Source organism: Trachypithecus francoisi, unplaced genomic scaffold (assembly GCF_009764315.1).
Source record: "Trachypithecus francoisi isolate TF-2019V2 unplaced genomic scaffold, Tfra_2.0 Lachesis_group0, whole genome shotgun sequence".
Classification (NCBI taxonomy): Eukaryota; Metazoa; Chordata; class Mammalia; order Primates; family Cercopithecidae; genus Trachypithecus; species Trachypithecus francoisi.
This window is the reverse complement of record NW_022681453.1, coordinates 130116597-130137184: the sequence shown is the minus strand read 5'-3', so window position 1 is coordinate 130137184 and position 20588 is coordinate 130116597. Positions and strand designations below refer to the sequence as shown.

Genomic DNA, 20588 nt, shown 5'->3' with positions numbered 1-20588 from the left:
TAAATCCTAGGCAGCAGCAAGCTCTTCACATGAACTTTCTTTGGAGCTCAATCAGAGCATATTAAAAAAAACTAAACATCTTTCTACAGCAAGGCACAATGCAAGAGAAATATACTGTAAATATCATATGAAGCATACCAAAACAAATAAAAATTCCGAATTCTTCTGAATCTTTTCAACTGATATTTAATAATAGAGTTGATTAATTTTTCATGTAGGGCAATCCACTAATCTAATTTAAAAACTGTATCTTATAGAATAGTTCAGATTCTTTAAATTATTCTACCTGTTCCAAGGTCTGATTTATAGTGCTGTTAAAAGATTTACAATTTTCAAGTGGCTTTGTTACAAAATGTCATCACTGCTTATCCCAACAGCACTTTCTTGACTAGTAATGACAATAAATAAAATAGCAATTAGTCCAAATAATACAATTATTAGTGGCAGGAAATTTTATCCTCCATAATTACTACCAATCAAAATATTCTGCATATCCCAATTAGGTCTAGAAATGTTGTCAGGGTTATTCCTCAAGAGAAGAGAAAATCAAGCTCTCATCAGTTATTTCTTTTTTTTTTGAGATGGAATCTCATTCTGTCGCCCAGGCTGGAGTGCAGTGGCGTGATCTCAGCTCACTGCAAGCTCCGCCTCCCAGGTTCATGCCATTCTCCTGCCTCAGCCTCCCAAGTAGCTGGGACTACAGGCGTCCACCACAACATCCAGCTAATGATTTGTGTTTTTAGTAGAGATGGGGTTTCATGTGTCCGCCAGGATGGTCTCAATCTCCTGACCTCATGATCCACCTACCTCAGCCCCCAAAGTGCTGGGATTACAGGCATGAGCCACCACGCCCGGCCTTTTAAAAAAATTTTTTATTAAAAAGATACAACTATGAAAATTTATGAGCCAGGTGTGGTGGTTCACACCTATATCCCAGCACTTTGGGAGGCTGAGGCAGGTAGATCGCGTGAGCCCAGGGGTTTGAGACCAGTGTGGGCAACATGGCGAGACCCAATACAAAAAACTAGCTGGGCATGGTGGGATGCACCTGTAGTCCCAGCTACAGGAGAAAGGTCTGGGGTGGGAGGACCACTTGAGCCCGGGAGATTGAGGCTGCAGTGAGCCATGATCGTGCCACTGCACTCTAGCCTGGGCGATGAAATGAGACCCTGTTTCAAAAGATTTATGAAACGAATGGAAAGTTTGTTGAATATCAGTCAGCAGAAAATTTCTCAGTACTAAGTCTAAGCACCCTACTCTTTGATCATTCAACTTAAAAGGTGACTTAGATAAGTAATTCAGTATCTAACTACATTAAGACGGATAAATGATACACAACTACAACTTCAAGGGGGAAAATGATTTCAGAGAAAGCAGAACTAGCAAGACATTTTCAAAAGGAGAAGTGAAAAGGAGTATTTTCTTGAATGTAAGACAATAGGTTGTGAGAATATCTTCACAGCTTAGAATGTGAGGTGAAGTCTGATTTATCTTTGGAACTCTAAAGAGAGATTGACAAAATTTTCAGGGATGGACATATGAAAAATGAGATCACAAAAAAGGAAAACAATGAAACCAAAACAACATATGAGGAACAGTGAAGGAATTAGTAACGAAATGGAAATGTTCGGTCAGGTGTCCCATGACATGCCCCCCAAGCATGAGAACTTAGCGGATGAGTCCCCGGGAAGGTCCAGCGCAGTACTACCTAGTGCACGCAACAACTGTCCTGCTGGCTGCAAGCCTCAGCTAGCAGGTGCCTACTGTCCTCCCCTCTGTGCTGGCTTTCAGCAAATTCATATGCTGAGCTGACTGAACCCTTATCTTCTTCCATCTGGAAGGACAGAAAAGCAACAAGTCTCGTATTACAGAATGATACTCTTCACCATATAGAGGTTTAAAATCAAAGCAACAAGTTGGCATCCACAATCTGAGGCACAAAAGAAATGTTCAAAGAACAGCGCATTTACTGTCACAAAAGAGGGCTAACGGGAACTTTTTAAAAAAAATGTATATTTTAATAAGTATAAAGTGTATAAACAATTACGTAAGCTTGTGGAGAAGCTGACCAAGACACATAAATCAGGAAATACAAGTGTCCATCTAAATTTTCTATATTTCATTTTTTTCATAGTATTTATTAAAGGTGTTTAATATACAGTTTCTCATCTGTCATTTTGGAAGTCCTTTATTGTAAAGACAATTCTATTGTCTGATGACAAACAGCAGCCACCATGGTTATTCAGTACCTCCACATTGGATAAATTCAATTTCTTCTTGAGACACAAGTTTCCTTCTGTATTTCTAAGGTAATGTTTTTATTATTTCTGCAGTATCTGGTGGACCCTGATACATCAGCAAATCTGGTGATTTACTTCCCTTAGAATGTTGTGAAATTACAGAAGAGTGAGATGGTAGCCCTGCTGATCTCAAAGCTTCCGATACATTGGGTTTAGGATTGTCTCGTCTGTCAGGAAACCTTATTAATGGAGTGTGTGGTTTGACTACCTGAACGACCCTACTGGCAGACGCCATCTTGCTGCCCATCATGACCCCCAAGAAGGGGCAGTTTCCCTAATGGGAACTTCTTAAGGGGAACATAAGCACACAAAATAAAGCCATGATTTTCCAGTGCACAAAGCTCTAACTAAATATATATTACAACTAAGTTAAAACCAAATTTCTTTCAATAAAATTCAGTTTCTTCTATTAAATTCATTTGCCACCAAGATTTAGGGTTCTTATTGCAAAGGTATGTCCAATTTCTCATCTTTCCTGCTTCCCTTCTCAGAAGACTTCTCTACTCTAACTGGACTTCATGGCCTTAGAAATGTTGAGCATGTGTGCAAAGCGCTTTACCTGATCTATTTGTTAACAAAATAAATTTAATCCTCAATTTGAAACAGATTTTTAATGAGGGTCAATAATTTACACACATTTCAGTTCTTTTTCTGTATTTGTATTAGAGACCTTCTAAGGAAGTTTAAAGTGTGTCTACAGCCATCCTTATTTTGAACTTATTAAATTACAAGAAATGTCCTTAATGAATAAAAAACAATTTTGCCTTATCTCTATGTATTTTCCCAGGATTAAGACTGACCAATAATTATTTCTATGAAAGATGCAATGCTGAATTTCTGATATAAACAAAAGATTAGCAGAATTTTTTGGTTTCAAGCGTATAGTAAGTTTATGTGAAGATATCTTAATAGCTTTGCCTATAATACAGGGGAAGAGTAGAAGGGAAAATACTCAAAATGAGTTTTGTTTATTCAAAAGAAAATTGTTAATAGTTTTGTATTTTTTTGTTTTTTGTTTTTTAAAGAAGTAGTCCCACTCTGTTGTCCAGGCTGGAGTGAACTGGCATGATCTTGGCTCACTGCAACCTCCATCTCCTGGCTTCAAGCGATTCTCTTGTCTCAGCCTCTCAAGTAGCTGGGATTACAGTTGTCTGCCACCACGCCCAGCTAATTTTTGTATTTTTAGTAGACATGGGGTTTCACCATGTTGGCTAGGATGGCCTCGAACTCTTGACCTTAAGGGATCCACCCACCTTGGCCTCCCAAAGTGCTGGGATTACAGGTGTGAGCCACCGCCTGGCCTTAATTGTCCTTAAGAAGTACTAACTTGATTAAAGAAGAAAAAGCTCTTAAAGATATCTGATATCCATACAGTTTTCCTCTCTGTCACAGGAGTAAACAGTTACGCTACTATGGATCACACCCATGGAATACTGCTCAATGCAGTTTAAAAAACCGATGCATTCAAAATTCAGAGGCTGCATCAGCAGAAAGATGTATATGGGCACTTACTCTCCATGCAGCTATGAACAAATGCCCACCTAGTGGTCACTCACTGTTCAATCTGAGTAACTGTTTCTCTGCCTGGCTTTTAGTTGAGCACAGTATTTCTTCTTTTTGTTTTTCTATGATGCTGATGGTAACTAAGCAGACCACAGTATGTAAAATGATCATGTGACAGGTGAAGAACCTGGAGGCCCAGAGTTTAAGTGACTTGGTTAGGACCTACTGGGAGTAGCACCAGCTGCAGCATCAGCATTCAGGCCTGCCGCTCTCTGAACAGCATTCTTTCCCACTTGTTACACGACTGATTGGAGAGTGGCTTGCAGAATGAATACTCAAAATGAGTTTTGTTTATTCAAAAGAAAATTGTTAATAGTTTTGTATTGTTACACGACCTGATTGGAGAGTGGCTTGCAGAATGACCATCTCATCCATATCCTGTTCTCATTGTGACCTTTCACAGATCAATGTTCAGCTTACTGTTTTATCAGAGTATTACAGAATCAGTGATTTCCTTGATTTATGATTTCCTTTCTCCATTATTCTTAAATCTAGCTTTGCTAAAAAAATGTGGTTTGATTTAAGCCAGTATGATATGTGAAAATATGATTTCATAAAAATATGATTATTCACAATATAAAAGTTATCTTTATATGACAAAAAACAGTTGGCCAGAGTGTGCTTTTAAATAATGAGCTTTCCTGCTTTAGAGTTAAATAATTAGATGCTAAAAAATGTGATAGAAAGCCACTGTTTTTAAAGTCACCTACTGATAAAATTGTGATACACATATTTGGCTGAGCCAAAAGTGAAGGTAAATCTTTGTTTTAATTTATTTCTCATTTTAAATATAAAATTTAGTTGACTACCACTTAAACACCCATTTGTATACTCATCTGTAATTATTACACCATTATAATTTGAAATAGAGTATTTTTTAAAGTTGAAGTTAATAATAACCTGAAAGGTTTAATAAATCTTTAAATGGCTCAATATTATGAACTTATAGAGTTTTATAAAAGGTTATTTAAGTGGTGCTGTGTAAAAGCCATTCATTTGATCAGAAAAACACAGAAAGATTAGACACCTTGAGAATAAAAAAGAATTTAAAATTCAAATGAACATAGAGAAAGATTAGAAACCTTGAGAATAAAAAAGAATTTTAAAAAATACGTGATTAAGAATCTGTAAGAAACCAATAGAGCAAGAAATGGAAAAGTGCCAATTTCTAAAAAGAAAAATAATAAGTTATATTACTTTCCCCCTTCAAACCATACCTAATACATAGTTTTAGTATCTTAATATAGAAAGTCCTAAAATTTAAGCTTTCATCCCTTTCTATCAAAAGACATCTCTATACTATTATTTTTTGTACAAACTGACAGAATGCATCTGTCTGTGGAGATAAAGATAAGACATACACACACATTGTTCAATTTATAGATGCACTAAATAGTAGCCAGGATATGAAATGCTTCAGCAGCCATTACAGTATACAAACATAAATATGCACATGTATTTACAATACAAATTAAGGCAAGATTAAAAAATGGGCAACTCTCACTTCCAAATATGTAGCTTTAATTACTCAACATGCAGGAGCATTCATAAATATGAATAACATGACAAGCAGAAGCATTAGAGTTGTACTAGAAAAGATAGTTAAGGTGTACAAATATATTAACAAGGTATAGATCTCTGTTCTGTGATCACGTTGAATTTTTATCTGAATTTTCTTCTCAAAGAAGAAATGGATTTTTTTTTTTTTTTTAGGTTTTAACGTATATGTTAATAAAGGTCAAATTAGCCAGAGACAGGGCCATGCTAACAAAAATGCCCCACTCTTTATTCATGCCTCTGCCCATCTTTTGATATTGTTTAATTGACCTTTAGCATGCAGAAGAGTTAATGAGGTTCTACTCCTCCTACTCTACCTAAGTTTGCTCAGCTGATTCCTTGCCCTCGACAATGGCTGCAGTGCGATGAACTCGTCACTTAAAGCAACTGTGTTGGAGTACATCTATAAGTGGACAGAAAAGGGATGGACACACAACAAGTCAGTGAGCTGTATTCATCACCTAAGAGAGACACAGGACACGCTTTATAAATACATCTGTTCCTACAGGAGGAATAAATATCATACGTGATACACATACATGACTAACATTTGTAGGGCTGTTGGCTGTGCCATCAAAAGAATTTATTATTCACTCTTAACACCACATTGTTATTTTGGAGAAAAACAAGGCTCAGAAAACATGCTGACAGCTCTTCCTTTGATACGATTTTTCTTGCTACTTTTGGTAAACAATGAAGTAGCTGACAGTTTTCTAGCCATTTCTCCATCATTTGAAATCAGGAATGATATAAAGCTAAAATAATGATTACTGACCATAACAAAGGAATAATGTTACATATAGGATTTCAATGACCATATACTGTTTCAGAAAAAAAAAAGGAAAGGAAAAAATACACCAACCCCAGCAGGCTAGAAGATCCCTGAGTAGAAGCAGAGATTTCCTTCTTGGATTAGACCACCTAGAACATCCAGTTAAGTCATTTAGAAGTAAATTTAGTGAGCCAAGAAGGGAGACTATACTAGCTTTTACACATAGATAAAATGATTGATCCACTGTACATTCCATTTTTAATCAAATAGACTAAATCAATTTTAGCTTTATAGTGAAAGAACCAGAATATATATAAGCACTTTTAATTTTTAACTTGTCTAATGGCCTACCTTAAGGTAGTCCAAATATTTCCTATGTATTCCTTTAAAAAGAGGCTACTGGAAAGGTAACAAGAACTAATATTATCACCTTTTATATTATTAAGAAACCTCTATGAACACGTGTAAGTTTGCAAATGCTCTGCCTAAAGTAGATTTTCTAAGGATACATATAAATAAATCTGATTACAGGTTGAGGATCTCCAATCTGAAAATCCAAAATCTGAAACTTTCTGAGTGCAGACATGATGCTCAAAGAAAATGCTAATTGAAGCATTTCAGATTTTGTATTAAGGATGCTGAATCAATAAGTATAATGCAAGTACTCTTTAAACAATCTGAAATCTGAAACAAGCATTTTGGATAAAGGATACTGAACCTATATTTACTCTTATAAAGAATTAAGTATATATTTTTTTGTGAGACGGAGTCTCACTTTGTCGCCTAAGGTGGAGTGCAGTGGCGCAATCTTGGCTCACTGCAACCTCTGCCTCCCAGATTCAAGCGATTCTTGTGCCTTAGCCTCCTGAGTAGCTGGGACTACAGGAGTGTGCTACCATGCCTGGCTAATTTACGTTTTTTTTTTTTTTTTTTTTTTTTTTTGAGACGGAGTCTCGCTCTGTCGCCCAGGCTGGAGTTCTGTGGCCGGATCTCAGGCCATTCTCCTGCCTCAGCCTCCCGAGTAGCTGGGACTACAGGCGCCTGCCACCTCACCCGGCTAATTTTTTGTATTTTTAGTAGGGACGGGGTTTCACCATGTTAGCCAGGATGGTCTCGATCTCCTGATGTCGTGATCCGCCCGTCTCGGCCTCCCAAAGTGCTGGGATTATAGGCTTGAGCCACCGCGCCCGGCCTAATTTACGTTTTTAAATTTTTATTTATTATTATTTTTTGAGACGGAGTCTCACTCTGTTGCCCAGGCTGGAGTGCAGTGGCGCCATCTCAGCTCACTGCAACCTCCACCTCCCAGGTTCAAACGATTCTCCTCCCAAGTAGCTGGGACTACAGGCGCCCGCCGCCACATCCGGCTAATTTTTATGTATTTTTAGTAGAGACTGTGTTTCACCATGTTGGCCAGGATGGTCTCCATCTCCTGACCTCGTGATCCACCTGTCTTGGCCTCCCAAAGTGCTGGGATTACAAGCGTGAGCCACCGTGCCCGGCCTATTGTTTTAATTTTTAGTAGAGACCTAGGCTTTTGCCATGTTGGCCAGGCTGGTCTCAAATTCCTGAGCTCAAGCCATCCACCTGCCTTGGCCTCCCAAAGTGCTGGAATTACAGGTGTGAGCCACTGCACCCAGCCTCAAGAATTAAGTCTTTAAAACAATGCCATCCATATATTTTGGTGAAATATAACTATATTTAGGTCAAAACAGGGAGACAAATTATTCTCCATAAAGATCTAGAGTAAATATAATGAACAAAGCCTTAAAAATAGTACTCTATTATTGTAAATTTTTTTTCCAGAGGATTAGGAATAGTAAGCTAGGCAAACCTTCTGATATATGTTTAAGTAATATGTTGCAGAGTAGAAAAGTCTGTCCACACTGATATAAATATATATGCATGGACAGATAGAGGAATCAGATTATGCAAATTTTTTAGCCCCATTTGGAGATCAGTATAACAGAGTAACATTCTCATCTTCATTTTACTTATAATGATAACTGTTTTACTGAGGATCAACTATATACAGGCTCAGTGTGAGGCACTTCATACTCATTATCTCTAACAACCATGTAAAGTAGTAATTATTTATCTGATTTTATAGAGGAGGAAACGGAGGCTTATGAAGTGCTTGATCAAGGACATACATATGAACTGTTGAAACAGTATCTGAATTCAAGTTTGTCAGGCTTCACAAGCCTATGCTGTCTCAATGGTGTGAATGTGTATACTGGCTAGGATTTGGTTATTGAAGCAAACAAATGCTAAAGAAATGTTGTGGACATGACCAACTGAAATTAAAACTAATGCACTGGTCAGGAAGCCTAACTTACATCACTAAATGTTTAGGAAGTAGTTTTTCTATTTGTAGGATGAATATACAACTAAATTTCCAAAATTCATCTGGCATGCTACAAGCGTGTTTAAAAAATCTCAACCTGGGAAGAACTAAATGATTAATAAACTCAGGGCATAAGAGTTGGCTAGAATATATTTTTGAGAGTATTTATCCAATACTACAATATAGTTAAAAGGACAAATTGAGAGATTTCTAGCTCAGGTACTACTCAAATATATAAAAGAGGCACATTCAACTAAATAGCTACAATTTTTGACCATCTAATATGTATTTGGAAATTTTTTCATTTAATCTTCACTAGAAAGGTAATAAAAAAGATATTTCTATCATAATTTTACCAATGAAGAAACTGAGATTTAAAGTCACAGAGATACCAAATGGAAGACCTGGGATTTGAACTGAGATCTATCAGGCCCCCAAGATTCTTAAGCACTACGTAACATACTGCTAGTATTTGCTGTAGTTTAATGTTTATTAATACATGTTTAGTGAGATAATATGTTTTTAAAAATTCTATTCTGTACAAATTATTGAGGTTAAAGACCTCATTTCATACTTTTTTGATGAAAATAATATGATCAGAAAAAATATTACTCAGCCAGGTGCAGTAGCTCACGTCTGTAATCCCAGCGCTCTGGGAGGCCGAGGCAGGAGGATCACGAGGTCAGGAGATTGAGACCAGTCTAGCCAAAATGGTGAAACCCCGTCTCTACTAAAAATGCAAAAAATAGCCGTGTGTAGAGGCAAGTGCCTGTAATCCCAGCTACTCATGAGGCTGAGGCAGGAGAAGTGCTTGAACCCAGGAGGCGGAGGTTGCAGTGATCCAAGATCATGCCACTACACTCCAGGCTGGGTGAGAGCAAGACTCCGTTTTGGAAAAAAAAAAAAAGAAAAATTCCTCAAATTATTATGTGTCTAAAGACATGGCTATAGATCTTCATTATATATATATGATAGAATGTGGTGATATTACTTTAAAAATATTTACTATTATCTGGATATAACTTGATAGTTTCATATCTAAAAACATCAAGTTTTATTAACACAATGTAATTAAAAATAATTTATCAGTAGTCATAAAATTAATAGAAATAGTAAGAAATAACTTTAAAAATATCACATTGAACAATGTTTATGTTACAAAATACTTGAAACAGGAATGGCTAATTTCCTATTTTCTGACATAAGCAAATTATGACAGCTATTCATCATTAAAGATCCCTAACTAAAAAGATAATGAATTTATTATAAAAAGTGGTTACCTGTGCCTTTTCAGTACTTGTAGGGTAGAGGTGTCGGTCAAATACCTTCTTTACGATATCAAGAAATAGACATGTAACAACCATGAGGATTATGGCAAACCAAGCAGAACCACTTGATAGGAGCTGAATAAACACAAAGTACATATTCTGGGAGCCCAAAAATGGCCTGCAAAGAAAGACAATGTGCTTAATAAAAGTGGAAACTGAAAGACTTAAATCAGGACATCATATAAAGACACTACAGTTGAACATAACAAGTACTCCAAGAAAATGTTCAAAACTGAAATTGGGATAATTTAATTAACTGAACAACTAACAAAACAAGATAAGCTTTAATTGTTAAAAATAAAACAACTATAGTTTTTATTAGGAAAATGGCAAGCAGTTGACCAGATAACCCTATCTTAGTGGTAGCGTATCAGAAGAATAATGTACTAATACAGACTTAAGGGACCAAGCCAAGCAAGAAAAAGTGTGTAACAAAATATTTGAGAAGACTGATTATCCAAATCTTAGAATGAAAGCTTTATTCAGAAGCTCTTCTTCAAAACGTATTTTAAAATTAATGTACTCACGAATACTAGTTTTACATAGTAGTAGGTGTTATAAAGATATTCTTTTTGGGTTTTTGCATATACTACCTCAAAAGAATATGGTGAAATATAGAAACATTCATAATATCCTTTTATGATCCTAAATAGAAGCTAATATTTAGCTAATGCAAATTTTTTTGGCCTACCTTCAGAAGTTTTTTTGTCTGATAGATGAATCAAAGACATAGCAGGCAAATGTAATATAAATTCTCCAAAAGAGAGCCTTCAGTTATCCATCACTTACCAAAGAATCTTAGGAGAAACATTAATTTTTAATCTCTCAGAGTAGCCAGTTGAGTATCTGATTCTATCAATGAAGATGATGCATAGTACTTACTTTTGTGAGAAAAGTTAATGATTAATATTTAATGGCTCTGTGTGACTTACTTTATTGTATATATTAATACATAATACATTAATACATAATATAACTAGTGTAAAGAAAATTAATTGTGAAATAAGACAACTGGGGTTTAAATCGTGGCTTTGCTACTTTTTTGTCTTTGTGACCCTGAGGCTCAGTTTCTACACAGAAAAAAACAGGGATAATGATTGTGATGAATCAATATAATATCTTACATAGAAAATCTAGAAAAATTGTAGATATTCAATAAATGTTAGTTTTTTCCTCTCCATATCAGTAAGATCAACTGAAAGAAGTAAACTTACCAGGAGTCTCAAATCTGTTATGAGCAGATATGTTCATAATGTAACCTATCACAATAAAGGTTTATTATGTCGAAGCAATCCATTTAAAATACAACATATTCACTCACCAGAGAATCCCTCCATAAAACAAGGAAAACACAAAATAAAATATAATAGATCCCCAGGTAACGAGATGGTTGATCCAAGTCCAAAAATGGGTTTCCAGAGCCATCTAAAAAAAAATTTTTTTATATCCTTAGAAATATAAACAAATAAAGCTTTACCTTAACCTTTCAGATAAAACTCAAGAATAAACATAAATATCTAAAAGTCCCTCAGAAGATAGATATAATCCCTCAAAATCCCTCAGAGATAAATATGAATGAAAAGGTCCTAGTATAAAATGAAATAATTTCAAGTTTATAATATTTTTCTTCTTTGAGGAAGCAGCATTCAAATTTCACGTGATTACTCTATTTTCAACTCCATGGCCTAAAACAAATTACATTGTCTGGCACTATACACAGGAAGCAAAATTTTAGAGATTTTAAAAAATGTGATCATAAAAATCAGCTGAGGCTTCCTAAAATAAACTTTAAAAATAACTTTTGACAAAAATTTAAGTGAATTATTAAAATAGTAATCAGTGAAATTAATCATTTTTGAAAATGGAAAAAGGAAAAGTATCTATGGCTAAAGAAATGAAGAAAATTAACTAATTATGTAAACAGTTGCAAAATGTGTCCACATTTCTAATTTCAGTACCATACCTTTACTGTGACTGTAATAACCATGACTGTGAAGACCAAAGTGCCAAATGTCCAGTTTCCAAACATCTAAACAGAAAGAATACACTATTACATTATGTGTTAACATAATGTTAAATAAAATGTCAGGTAAAAAGTCGTCTAATTCTCTACTAAAAATCCCTTGAAATTTTTAAGTCACGTACATTTGAAACTGGTGACTATAAAGTTAAGAGTATGAGAAGAAACAGCATAAAGCATTATTTACATGTGTTATTAGTACACACAATGATCTTTTAGATATCATTATCAGACTGGAAACCCAAAGACGGGTTTAGAATGGTGTGGCCCAGACTATTTTTAGTTAGAATAATGTAGTCATTAGGCTCTGCTTTATTGCTGTCGCACAGTAAAAATGGTAACAAAATCCTTTTCAATCACAAGTATTTTCACAAACCTTTCCAACCAGATGTCACAGCAGAGCACCTGCCACAGTATTTTTGGATACAGTACAGTACAGCAAGAGGAAAGAAATTTACACTTAAAACCTGTATCTGAAAGGAAGGATAATGGATCATGGAATTACTCCTCAAAGGATTCCATGTAAAAATTCTATTATTGCCAGTCAGAAAATATTCCCCCGGGCTTTAAGCCAAAACTTATTAAGGTATTAAACACACAGAACCCCAAAAGAGTTTCAGGATTTTACCTCTACAAATAAGAATACAACCACAAGTTTAATAATTTAGTTTACAAAGTAATCGTTGTTAGTCCAAACTGCACCGTTTTGTAAGCTCCCTGCTATTTTGCAGACCTTGGTCAAAGTCAACATTTCGCAGGGGTTCGGAACCTGAGAAACAGCCTGCCTACCACCACGTGACCACCATAGAAAGGTCGCTATCACGCCAGGTGCGGTGGCTCATGTCTGTAATCCCAGCACTTTGGGAGGCTGAGGCGGGTGGATCGCCTGAGGTCAAGAGTTTGAGACCAGCCTGGCCAACACAGTGAAACCCCATCTCTACTAAAAATACAAAAAATTAGCTGGGCACAGTGGCGGGCGCCTGTAATCCCAGCTACCCTGGAGGATGAGGCAGGAGAATCGCTTGAACCCGGGAGGTGGAGGTTGCAGTGAGCTGAGATTTTGCCGTTGCACTCCAGCCTGGGCAATGAGAGCGACTCCAGCTTAAAAAAAAAAAAAAAAAAAGAAAGATCCTTATCATATCTTGCTGGATAAAGGAACACCACGAAGACATCCCACCAGAAAAAGGGCCAGAACCGCCTCATCATGGGAACATCTTGTCAATATCCTGCCAGACAGTGGGCCATACTGCCCAGACCCCTCCCGCCTATACCTGTAAGTACCCCCAGTCTGTAAGCAGCTGATGGGCTCTGGCATTAGGCTGGTCCCCCACTTCTGTAGGTTTTATGCTGGACAAAAAGCTTGCATTTGCTCTTGAGCTGCCCTCTTTCTGTGTCTTTCTTTAACTCTCACCTTCCCTTCAAAACCTAACAATCATTATCTTAACACTGGTGCAAAAAAATTATTAAAAAGGCTATGTTTTTATTACAGATTTCTAACAATTATCATTTACTTAACAAATTACTTAACCTCTGTATATCTCACTTTCTTCATTTGTAAAGTAAGGATAAATCTCAGTTTTCTGTAAGTTTTCAATTGGGGTATACAAAAAGAACGCAGTACCTGGTATACAAAAGGCAATCGGAAAATAATAATTATGATTATCAACAATGAAACATCAATTAATATTCCTTTGAGAGAATTTGAGGAATGTATTTGCCAAGAGAAGAATCAAAAGTCATATTGAACCTGTGTTTATCTGTCTGCTTTTATCATCTCTAGAAATGACCCAGAAATACTGATGATCAGTGGGTCTCAACTTAGCTCTCTGAGGAGGAGTGTTATTCTCCTCTTTCACGGGTATGGACACAGATACTTTTTTTTTTTTTTGAGTCAGGGTCTTGATCTGTCACCCAGGCTGGAGTGCAGTGACATGATCTTGGCTCACTGCAACCTCCACCTCCTGGGCTCAAGCAATCCTCCTATCTCAGCCTCCCAAGTGGCTGGGACTAGAGGTGCACACTATCACACTTAGCTAATTTTTTTTGTATTTTTTATAGAGACAGGCTTTCATTATGTTGCCCAGGCTGATCTTGGACTCCTGGGCTCAAGAGATCCACCTGCTTTGGCCTCCCAACACGCTAGGACTATAGGTATCAGCCACTGTGCCCAGCTGGGAGAGATACTTTGATGCAACCAGGGAACCTGGGACTGGAAGTGGTAAGGACATGTCTATCCTTCAGTATCTGGTTTTACTGGTCCTAGACTGGGGCATGTTACATGGTATTTTCCTTAGAGGAGAATTTAGGGCTTCCTCTTGCATAGGCCCCATTCAAGGCCCTAGAAGAACCTATACAAAAGCATTCCCATAGCTTTTTGTGGGTAAAATTATACAAAGTAATGTATTTCAACTGTAATCAACTGGTTACGACTGCTGTCTCTTTCCATTCTGATTTGCCCTTGAGCTGGTAGGTGATAATGTGAGTGGCAAAGGGCATTTTGTATATTTGGCTAAAGATTAGCTTAGAGGCTGGACGCGGTGGCTCACACCTGGAATCCCAGCACTTGGAGGTGGAGGAGGGAGGATCACCTGAGGTTACGAGTTTGTGACCAGCCTTACCAAAATGGAGAAACCCTGTCTCTACTAAAAATACAAAATTAGCAAGGCATGGTGGCCCATGCCTGCAATCCCAGCTACTGGGGAGGCTGAGGCAGGAGAATCACTTGAACCTGGGAGGCACAAGTTGCGGTGAGCTGAGATAGTGCCATTGCACTCCAGCCTGGGCAATAGAGCAAAACTCCATCTCAAAAAAAAAAAAAGAGCTTACATTTGGTTTGGGATAAATGAGACATATTTGTCACTCAGTCATCTGCATATATACTTAAGTTCATAGTTGTATGTTTTTTAAAAATTTTTTTCCTAAAGAGGGCCTGTGAAAATGTTTAGATTCTACTAAACCTGGATCTGTCCCTGTTCAGAAGAGACAGATGCTCAAAATACTTTCTTTCCCACTCTGCTTGGTTTCTAGATCACTTCTTAGATGAGAAGAATGAGTGTACCCAGTGCACTGATGAAGATCTGATGGCCTGGAACTATGTCCTAGGCCACTGCTCCATTTAGAGTGGTGGGTCTCAAGTGTGGGTGATTTTGCCTCTGTAGGGACATTTGGATGACACCGTAAGAAGCAAGATAACGTTTTCTGTTCTCTTCTAAGGTACAGCTATATCTAATACTTAATAAAGTGCCTGGAATACTGTTAGTGCTTAAATTTTTGTCTCATGAATAGATGAATATATAGGGGAATTCTATAAAGAACTAGACAAAGATCTTTTTTACCATATAACCTTTTATTAAAAAATCTGTATCTACCTCTAGGAATTAAGTTATATGCATTCTTGAGTGACCTGACTGGTAACCACAGTAAATCATTTGAATTGAAATAAAGGATACAGCATTCTCTGTGGAATACAGATACAAAATAGTATGTATTTCTTGTCTTAACAGAGCTCTTACCATTTGATCAGGTTTCAACAGTTGATGATAATGTATAGTATGAAAAAAAATTAAGGATAGGAAATAAGGAGAGAAATCATTAAAGATTCAAGAGAAAATAGTAGTAAATACTACACAAAGGTTTATTTTTCTTTCAAAATTACAACCTGAAGTTTCATTTCCTCAGTCTACCTTGTATTGCTAATTATTTACCCCAGCTAATCTGGTTTAAATGCTTAATGGTCTAGAAGATAATGAAGGGGTGAAGAATTACATTCTCTTCCTTAATCCTTTGTTTTCCATTTAATTTTTAATGTGATATAGTATATGATTTTTTTTGGAATGGTGCTGACGGTCTGACAATCAAAATCTCTACTGGAGAAGTCAAATTGGATTTTTTTAAAAATCAGAGATGGGATCTTGCTATGTTGCCCAGGCTGGGATCAAGTGATCCTTCTACCTCAGCTTCCCAAAGTGCTGGGATTACAGGCATGAGCTACTGTGCCCAGCCCAAAGTGGAATTTACATACTTTGATAGCTTTCTACTTTTTCTCCCAATCCTATATTTTTTGGATTTTAATTCTTTAAATTTCTCAAACTGGGTACACTTCCATAAAGAGAAGAAAAATCATTAATAATAGATGCTTTCCTTTGAACTCCTGTACACTTTAGTAAAAGAGACAAAACAAAAGAAACTTCTTATTTGGGCAGGATTTCATTTTAAGGAACAATTCGTAGTTGAGAAGAAATGGAATAGATTTAGTGTTTGGGTCCCTAAGTTAAAAAAGAATTCTTTTTGTCTTTACCGTCTTTTTCTCCTGAAGCCAGGGAAACAATGACATGAAATACTACGATGGGAACTCAGCTACCTCTGAACTATTCTGGTCTTTTCTTTCCTATATCAACCTAGTTTTCCGCTCTCACCATATGACAATTCCCTCCTTCTTGTTTCTTAATTGTAATATTCTTACTCATTTAATATACTCTTAAGGCAGCCATGAGGCTTTTTCCATTGCATTCTGTATAAGTCTCTTCTAACTGGTGGTGAACTCTCTTAATCTGAATTGTTTCTCTCACTTTTCCCCATCACTTTCTTATCTATAATATCTTAATTAGTATCTTTTTTTATAATTCTAAATAGCTTCTTTCCTGAGGAAGTTTCCTTACTAAGATCACAGAAAGACAACTTAAGCTACTTCCAAAAATATTTTGTACAACAGCAACATTGTTAGAGTAAGTAAGTTATATACTAAGATGACTTATTCTGTAGGGGCCAACAAAAGAAAAGATACATTCTTCAAAAAAAAAAAAAAAAGAAAGAAACAGTCCTTAGTTACCCCTCTCATTTACAGTATATTTAATAAACATGTTTCATTGGTATTGACCTTCAAATTATTTAGCTTTTTTTTTTTAATAGCATGTGAGGTTTTCTGGTAAAAACCTAAGAGTTCTAAAAGAGCTGTAACAATTACTTAGGTTTTTTAAAAAATGATTTCATAGGTAGTCAAAGTTCATAGAAACAGATAAATAGAATGGTGGTTGCCAGGGATTGGTTGGGGGAGAAAAAAAATTGAGAAGTTATTTAATGAGTATAGAGTTTAGTTTTGCAAGATGAAACAGTTCTGGAGAGCTGCTGCACAACACTGTGAATATTCTTAACACTACTGAACTGTACATTTAAAAATGGTGAAGATGGTAAAAAGAACTATCAAATTGTACATTTTAAATATGTGTAGTTTATTATATGTCAATTATACCTTAATAAAGCTGTTTTAAAAAGGATTTAAGTTTTTCTAAATGGTATATTTTGGAGGGACTTAAAATTTTTAAAGTTACATCAAAATCTCTTGTAAGTATTTTATAACATAATTTTACCTTTTTCAAAATTGTAAGAAATGACGATTGTACATTTCTTTAATGGTAAATTTACTTAAAAATTTAAGGTAGCAGGACAGTAAAAATCTACCACTATCAAACATAAACCTATAGTATTCTATGAAGCCCTGTTTAAAAACAATTACAAAAAAGTTGACCCAGATTACAGACAGAATTTAAAGTCTTAGGCTCACAAAAACAAAGAAAAATAGATGGGACTTAATTAACCTAAAAAGCTTCTGCACTGCTAAAGAAATAATCAGCAGAGTAAACAGACAAGCACAGAGTGGGAGAAAATCTTCGCAATCTATACTTCTGACAAAGGACTAATATCCAGAATCTACAGGCAACTCAAAAGGATCAGCAAGAAAAAGACAATCTCATCAAAAAGGGGCCTAAGGACATGAATGGACAATTCTCAAAAGAAGATATACAAATGACCAAGGAACATGAGAAAATGCTCAACATCACTATCTGGGAAATCCAAATCAAAACCACAATGTGATACCACCTTACTCCTGCAAGAATGGTCATAATAAAAAAATAGAAAAATAATAGATGTTGGTGTGGACATGGTGAAAAGGGAACACTTTTACACTGTTGGTGGGAATATAAATTAGTATAACCACTATGGAAAAAAGTGTGGAGATTCCTTAAAGAACTGAAAGTAGGCCGGGCGCGGTGGCTCACGCCTGTAATCCCAGCACTTTGGGAGGCCGAGGCGGGCGAATCACAAGGTCAGGAGATCGAGACCACGGTGAAACCCCGTCTCTATTAAACATACAAAAAATTAGCCGGGCGCGGCGGCGGGCGCCTGTAGTCCCAGCTACCCAGGAGGCTGAGGCAGGAGAATGGCAATGGCGTGACCCGGGAGGCGGAGCTTGCAGTGAGCCGAGATTGCGTCACTGCACTCCAGCCCGGGCGGCAGAGCGAGACTCCGCCTCAAAAAAAAAAAAAAAAAAAAAAAAAAAAAAAAGAACTGAAAGTAGAACTACCATTTCATCCAGCAATCCCACGCCCTCTATCTACCCAGAGGAAAAGAAGTCATTATACAAAAAGATACTTGCATGTTTATAGCAGCACAATTTGCAACTGCAAAAATAGGGAACCAGCCCAACTGGCCATTGGTTAAGGAGTGGATAAAGAAAATATGGTAAACGTATATACCATGGAATACTACTCAGCCATAAAAGGAATGAAATCACGGCATTCGCAGGAATCTGGATGGAATTGGAGACCATTATTCTAAGTGAATTAACTCAGGAATAGAAAACCAAACATCTTGTGTTCTCACTCGTAAGTGGAAGCTAAGCTATGGGGACGCAAAGGCATATGAATGAGACAACGAACTTTCGGGGCTCGGGGAAAAGGGTGGGAGGGGGTAAGGAATAAAATACTACACACTGGGTACCATGTACACTGCTTGGGTGATGGGTGCACCAAAATCTCAGAAATCACCACTAAAGAACTTAATCATGTAAATAAATAAATAAATAAAAAACTAAACAAACAAGAAAAGTCTTAAGCTTATTTTTAACTTTAAAAAATAAAATGAAGATTACTCAATATATTCAATGAATTACTAATCTATGACTTCTTGACAAATGTCCATGGTAAGATGATACTACTGTATTGTTAAGACAAGTCCCACTTTTTAACTAATACTTATATTTAAATACTGTGACTACTTTAAGCTTAGATAAGGGCTAGGCAAATTTTATGTGAGAATTTTTTTTTTTTCTTTTGAGACGGAGTTTTGCTCTTTTTGCCCAGGATGGAGTGCAGTGGCCTGATCTCGGCTCACAGCAACCTCCGCCTCCCAGGTTCAAGTGATTCTTCTGCCTCAGCCTCCCTAGTAGCTGGGATTACAGGTATGTGTCACCACTTCCGGCTAATTTTGTATTTTTAGGAGAGACGGGGTTTCTCCATGTTGGTCAGGCTGGTCTTGAACTCCCGACCTCAGGTGATCTGTCCGCCTCGGCCTCCCAAAGTGCTGAGATTACAGGCATGAGCTGCCACGCCCAGCCGTGAGAGTTTAACTCTTCTACTATTTAGGAAGAAAAACAAAGCTAAAAATTAGTCACTAGTTCAGCCTTCTTATTAACATATTTTTGTTCTCTGACAACTCATTAAGGAGTGATAGTAAAGGAGTATCTTTTTATAGTGCTCTGAAGGTAAAGAGCCTTCTTAGAGAAAATTGATCAAGACTTATACTTTACTAAGGGAAAGAAAGGCCTGTTAAAAAGATGTGAGATAAATACATGAAGAATGACTAGTTCTTTCCTAAGCTAAACTGAAATTAAGAACTAGTGAATACTTCAAAAGTATTTGTTGAAAATTAATTAATATAAAATTGCTATAACCTACTACAAAAAAAAAAAAAAGGGATAAAGTCTTAAGTTTCTCTGAATCATTCTGCCCTTAAACCCAAACTATTGCAACTCTTCCTCCTGCTCTTCTCCCAGGATCACTTGTTTGCAATGACTTCATCTTTGCCTCTAGTCACTCCTCTCAGCACTTCCCTCTAGTAACTTTGTCTGCTCTAGGCCCTCAATTGTTTACTGATACCTCATGCTATAACAACAATATTTAGAAAACAGGAAGCATCCAACATACTCAGTGCTGAGCAATGAGACGCGGTCTAGATAGACGTCTAAAAGGATTTTTAGCACAGGGACACATAAGAGGGAGCTGGACCAAAAGGAAAGGGGTCTGTGGGCTCAACTGTGAAGAACAGGTGGTGGTGAGAGAGTCTTTGGGAAAAGGAAGCATGAGCATTCTGGAGAGGGCACATAAGCAATGTCTTAGAATTAGAGAGTAGCATGGTGCATTCTGAGAGACAGCAAGGTGATTTTCAGTTAAGAGAGAGTTTCTGGGAGAATTAGACCAGGTGGTATTGAGTAGGACAGGATCTTTCAATATAATGATTTGATAGTAAAAATAACAATGAACACTGCTAAGATGTAGTGAATACTTCTATATGCTAGCCACTATGCTTAATGCTCTACAAATAATATATCATTTAATCCTCACAGCAAATCTATAAGGTGAGGATTATGTGCCTTTTTACAGGTGAGAAAACTGAGTCTGAGAGAGGTTAACTCATCCCAAATCACTCAAACGATAGCTACAGATGCCAGGATATGAATCCAATTCTGACTCTAACGTGTGCTTCTTTATTACTACACCTAGTATTGGGGGTAGGGAGTGGCAGATTAATTTCAATAGACAGTAAAGAGAAAAAAGCTTTCATACTCATGGCCAATAACAATTTATCCTTCACTAAGGTTTTATCTTTTGCATAAAGAATGTTCAAGATTTTATTTTAAAAAGTT

At 36.6% G+C, this 20588-nt stretch overlaps 1 protein-coding gene and 1 pseudogene across 7 annotated transcripts in view; both read right to left on the bottom strand.

The window, feature by feature from the left end:
* The window catches only part of ATP11B (ATPase phospholipid transporting 11B (putative)), a 134828-nt gene that overhangs the window by 14643 nt on the left and 99597 nt on the right, over positions 1-20588 (bottom strand). For 4 of the 7 annotated variants that reach the window (XM_033211797.1, XM_033211800.1, XM_033211802.1 and 1 more), the window contains 3 exons: positions 11831-11896; positions 11189-11292; positions 9820-9985 (listed from right to left, as the gene is read on the bottom strand). In XM_033211797.1, the coding sequence (XP_033067688.1) occupies positions 9820-9985; positions 11189-11292; positions 11831-11896 (336 nt within the window). Of the gene's footprint in view, positions 1-1644; positions 1835-5737; positions 5824-9819; positions 9986-11188; positions 11293-11830; positions 11897-20588 lie in introns of those variants that run through there. The other 3 variants (XM_033211799.1, XM_033211798.1, XM_033211801.1) reach the window with 2 other exon arrangements.
* LOC117083790 lies at positions 2103-3338 on the bottom strand (annotated as a pseudogene).